A 5,568-nucleotide genomic window follows, 5' to 3' on the forward strand; every position below is an offset into this window, starting at 1 on the left:
GCAATATGGAGATGCCTGTGTCTCACCTGCCTGTCTAGATATGAGCATGGAGCCCACAGCAATATGGAGATGCCTGTGTCTCACCTGCCTGTCTAGATATGAGCATGGAGCCCACAGCAATATGGAGATGCCTGTGTCTCACCTGCCTTTCTAGATATGAGCATGGAGACAGAGAGGAAGCCATGAGGAGAGTGGCTGTCAACCCCTCCTGCTCCCCAGCTGTCCCTGGCCCATGTGTCCCACCAGTGAGATGATAGCAGCAGCTCCGGCTCCCAGGTCATGGTCTGCCTGCCCTTAGGGTCCCTGGCTTCCTTTAAGCAAATGGCAAGTGCCTTTCCCCAGGACCAAGATGGAAGTCCTAGCATCTCTTTCTAAGCAAGGTGGGGAAAGTAAAATGCGTTTAGACATTCAAACTTAAGCAAGACCTCCCAAGTCAGTTTTGAGGCAATTACCAGATATTTCTTACAGGGAAGGAGGTAGCTCACTCAACAGTCTGTGACACTCCGTACAACCTATAAAACAAAGGAGAAATTTACAAAAAAAACCCAAAAGTGATGTGTAACCTCATAGGAGCTTGCTGGCTTGCTGGCTTCCATTGTTCTGAGTGACTTGGTGGCCAGGTTGTCACAATGGACAACTGAGGCATAGAAAATAATCTTGGTCCAAGAGGCCAGAGGGTGCTGGAGCCAGTTCGCCTATACTGATATAGCCCATCGGGTCTTCCGGCGAGGGTGTGCAGAAATGCTCAATGCAGCTTGGCCACTCCATCTGGACGGCCGCTGTGCACTAGAGGCAGTCTCTGTCCGGGTGACTGAGATGTGCCGCTCTGCAGTGTAAAGTGTCAGGGAGAAATGCAGGTGACCCCAGCATGTCATCGAGTCGACTGACTTTCTGTCTGGATCCATGTAATGCAGTTTCTCTCATCTTATCCTGAGGCTAGTGGATTATTGCTTAGATCCAAGGCGGCTCCCAAACAAAAGGGAACCGAGGAGCACCTTCCGGTATGGGTGGGTGAAGGCCGCATTGGCGACGCAGAAAAAGGTTGGGTTCAGTGCCCTGTGCTGGCAGGTGGGGCTGCCAGCGATGTCAAAGGCCTGCACTATGGCGTGCTGGACACTATGGCTCTCAAATTCCCAACAGACATGCACCAGAACTCTGGTCAGGACACGAGGCTGGAAGCACAGTCCAAACAGTAACAGTACCATGGCAAACAGAGCCCTGGTCTCCCGGATCCCTGGCTGTTTGTCAGACACTCTGAGTCTCTCCTGGAGAGTCAGGGACTGGGCAGGGCATGTGGCCAACCTTCCAGGTCTTGCCCTTCAGATAGAAGGCAGCAAAGAGTGGCAGACAGGGTGGCGACAGCAAGTCGGCCACCACCAGTTTGAAGAGATAAACAGCATAAGGCTTCTACGCTGCGTCGTCCTAAGGGCGACAGCATTCCCTCTAAGACCCAGGACATACTCCAGGGTCAGCGTAGTGGCCACAGCCGTTTCCACCACAGCGCTGACAGCAAGCCAGGAAAACTAGCAAACGGTACCTGATGCCTTCTCATGTGACAGGCTGCTGAATTCTGTCCTGATGGGCCACATACCCCCCACCTCCCTCTCTCATTTATTTCTATGCTTCCAGAATCATCTTTCATAATCCACTGATTTCATGATGGTAAAACTGCAACTGACTCCATTGTTTCCTCTCTCAAGTCTAAGATCAAGGATCTAAATGTGACAGGAATGGCATCTAAGGCCACTGTTTTGTGCAGTCTCAAGAACAATCTACAGTAACAGTGCTTTTGAATGAGTGCGTTTATTAGGTGTATAGCAAGCAGGAGTGAAATAATAAGTAATGAGTAGCAGATGGGAAAAGATCATCATCATCATCACCACCATCATCACCACCACCATCACCATCAAAGCAGGCTGCAGCAGAAGTGCCTGGGGCAGCCTAACTGAGAGAGAAAGCAATCGGGTCTTAGGACACCCAGCAGAAACCAACCCAGGAAGCTGAGGGTGTCCAAGTTTCTCATGGACCATTTTCTCTGGGTCTGAGCAGCCCATGGCTGAACTTCTGTCTGCTTTTCCCACTGTAGACATTTTATATGGTGCCATGAACAATAGTAACCCTTTGGAGGTGGTTGCCCTAATAGGTGTTTCCAGGAGCTCAATGCCTTTACTCTCGACGCCGTTTTGTTGCTCTCTGCCCATCCTGTTTTGGAAGCCATCTCATGCCCAGGCAAACGGTTTTGCAGGACTCTGAGATAAACATGCTTGGGTCTGGAGCGGGGCTGGGCTGAGCCACCTCAACCCCAGACTCCACTTTCAGCAAGTGTAATCATATGCCGTCAAATCAAATGGTCATCACAGGACAATTTGCCAATAAAGAATTCATTACACAGTGACCCTACAGTTTAGTCTTATTTCTAGATTCCAGGTCATGCCTCCTGGCCGTTTGCCTCTCTGTACGTCTTCTCATCTCTGGCACTGCAGATGCTTTCCCCTCAGGCCCGCTTTGCTGATGTGTGCTGCTTTGTGTGACCATCTCGGCTGCAGGCTCAGTGCATGTCAGTCTCTGCCCCTCTGGCGGTGTCTTTTGTCCTCTGAGACCAGGGCTGAGTCTCATGTGAGACTTTCCTCTCCTTATGAGCTAGACCAGCGGCCAGATTCTAGGTCAAGAGTTTATAAAAACGACACACACACACACACACACACACACACACACACACACACACACACAAAACCAAACAGAACAAAAGCCCATGGCAGGGAGTTATTTCCATCCCAGTGACTAATAGGAACATAATTTTGTGGAGTTTCGGGACCAAGGTCAGAAACCTCATCTTCATGTCTGTTTCTCACACAAAACAGGAGCAGAGCTCACCTGCAGTTAGCTCATCATTAAATCTTTCCTCAAATAAGCTTAACTCTACAGTGCGCTCATCTGACATTTTGCATCAAGGAAAGTGACAAAGTCTACTGCAAAGTGCTCAGGGTCCCACTGCTCTTCATGCATGGCGTTCCTTTAGCACAGGCAGCGCTGCCCTGGCTCTGGTTGCCACCCCACCCCCACCCCCGCCCTCACCCTCGCCCCCACCCCCCACCCTCACCCCCACCCCACCCAGACAATCTCCTTGCTACTGTGGAATGGTTCTACTTAGCGGATACCTTCATCCTTTACTCCTCATGTATAGGGATCGGAAGAAATACACTTGAGTGACTTACTAATTTTCAGACTTGATTAAATGGGTTATTTGTTAAATAACAACGTTTATTTTGAACAGCAAAATAAACCAGGCAAAATTAAAACGGGTGTCTATCACTTGGTGCTGGAATCTGAGCTATATGTGTGTCCACAGAAGAGCCGGAAGGGAACGGAGCTCCCAGAGCTCCCGAGCCCATGGCGTCACTTTGCCGTCAGGATCACGCGCATTCCCCTTGGCATTTAGATTCTCATCAGGAAACTGTGCACAGCTGTCATCGTCTGTGTTCGCAGCCTTTCTGGGTTTGGCCTCAGTGGCCTTCCGGCATTGAGGCCAGAAGTCGAGGTTGGTTTGACCTGGTTCTTTGGGTCACAGAGTCAGGAAAGAGCGCCATAGCCAGGTCCACGCAAGCCTATGTCTGCTCTCCTTTTAGTGCACACCCTATCCCCAATCCCTTGGATCTTCTTGCAAAAGCAAGCAGATGTGGAGAGAGTAAATCATCCTGTCAGAAGCTCTGGACATCTCCCTGACATGAAAAGAAACACCAGGAAATCCCCCCACTCACCGATGGCCGTTTACCAGACAAGGAACTGTAATTAGCTACTGTTATGGAGCATAATGTGGGCATCTGACCTGCAGGATATCTGATGTGTGGCCCTCAGGCTGAGAACCACTGCTTTGAGCTGCCTCCCAGCTGAGCTTAAGGAACAGGTTAAAAGCCTGACAATGTTATAAGGAGCTAGTGTTTAAAGCACGCACTGCCTGTGCTGTTCACACTCAACCGGAAAATCCCAAAGAAATGGGGAGTTTCCTGTGAATTGAAATGCCCCCACCAGCCTCACATTCACACCAGCAGGAGGGACCCCCAGGGGTGACTGATGGCTGGAGCCAGTGGGCCAGCTGCTGTTGCCTGGGTGGAGAGTGGGGACTCTGACCTAAGGCAGACAGCAGTGTCCAGGACGGAAAACTCCAGGCACACAGCATTCTGTCCTGCCCTTCCGACCCGAGAGTTCCTGCTTCCCTCCAACAACTACGACTGGAACAAATAAATAAATAAATAAGGAGCCCCTGACCTCTTTGGGAACCCTTCAGTGGCTTTGTGCTTACTGGGCTACCAGGCTTCCCTATGATTGGCTCTTATTATTCACCTTATTTGCATACACACACCCAGTAATGGGAGTCTGAGTAGGTCTGGACACCTGCAGACAGTCCCTGGCCTCCACTGTTACCTGTCTTCACAGAGGAGTGGGAGTGTCAGGGAATGAGCCTTAGCACAGATCTCATGGACACACAGTTAAGTATTCACACTCAGACATAACTCATGTGGACACCGTTCTGTCTTTTGGACCTTCCTGCACAGGTTTCCTAGAAAGAGTGTTTGCTGCTCCCTTAACAGGCGACTCCAGAATTGACCTCTGCTCTCAGAAGGTGGGTAAGAGATACAGTCACCTCCCATGTCACACACCATCCAGCTGGACAGTGTCCCAAGCAGACTCAGGCTGACTGATGCCAGGGCAGGCACCTCGAGGGGCTCCTGCAGGCGTGTGCCATCAGAACGGGCAAGAGGCGATGCACTGTAGCCCTTTCTCTACATGCAGACACCCTCCACCCGGCCTCCTCGGGTCAGAAGCTCCTCTCTCTATCCAGCTCTGCAGACACATCGCATGGACCCCTGTTAGGGACTCCTTCCCGGGTAGGAACACCTCTGACCAGAGCCAGGCAGTGGATGTCTTCTCGTCCAATGGATCCAATCAAAGTCCTGGCACCTGGTCTCTCCTGACTAACAAGGATTGGTCCAAGTAGAAGTTGATCATAGAAAGAGAAAGAGAAGCAGTTCAAGGCCTCCCAGAAGTAGCTCTGTTGATCCCAGCACAGCTAGACCCTGCTATGTCCCCAGGATCAGTGACTGACACACTCTTGTGAAAGATGTTCCCTCTGTTTGATTTTATTTAACCACTCTACATACTGTGGATTCGAAGTGATGGCCAGGGCTTCAGGCTGTTCATGAATCTTCCTGTTTTCCATCCTCACCCATGATCACAAAACGGAAAGAAACAAGTCAGTAGAAGAATCATTTTGTGGAATGACAAAATTTTGCCTTGGGTCTTCTGTTTAACCTCACAGAGATTCTGCCTTCCTCGTGAACATGTCTGAGCAGTTTGCTTTTACTTTAGAGAAATTTTATGGTTTTTTTAAGAATGTGTGCTGAGAGAATTGAGTTTTTACTCTGTTGCAGTCAAATGAGTAGACAACCTGACTCTCTCCAGTTCTCCAGAGATTTCTCCAGCTGACTCATGGGTATATTGGTGAGTATTGTTGAACTTTACAAAACCCTCAAGGCTGCAGAAGATGGCATGGCCCTTTAAGATGGAGAG

The 5,568-nt window shown here is 50.0% G+C and overlaps 1 protein-coding gene across 1 annotated transcript; it reads right to left on the bottom strand.

Moving 5' to 3' along the window:
• Nucleotides 1–745: 745 nt before the first annotated feature.
• On the bottom strand, nucleotides 746–2,054 carry GPR31 (G protein-coupled receptor 31; the record flags this gene model as incomplete). The annotated part of the gene is given in 5 exon segments (XM_084775235.1): nucleotides 746–826; nucleotides 996–1,271; nucleotides 1,303–1,409; nucleotides 1,412–1,503; nucleotides 1,993–2,054. Coding segments are annotated over 5 exon segments (618 nt in total).
• Between the last annotated feature and the right edge of the window lie 3,514 nt (nucleotides 2,055–5,568).

Source organism: Acomys minous, assembly GCF_964271855.1.
Source record: "Acomys minous genome assembly, chromosome: 3".
Taxonomy (NCBI): Eukaryota; Metazoa; Chordata; class Mammalia; order Rodentia; family Muridae; genus Acomys; species Acomys minous.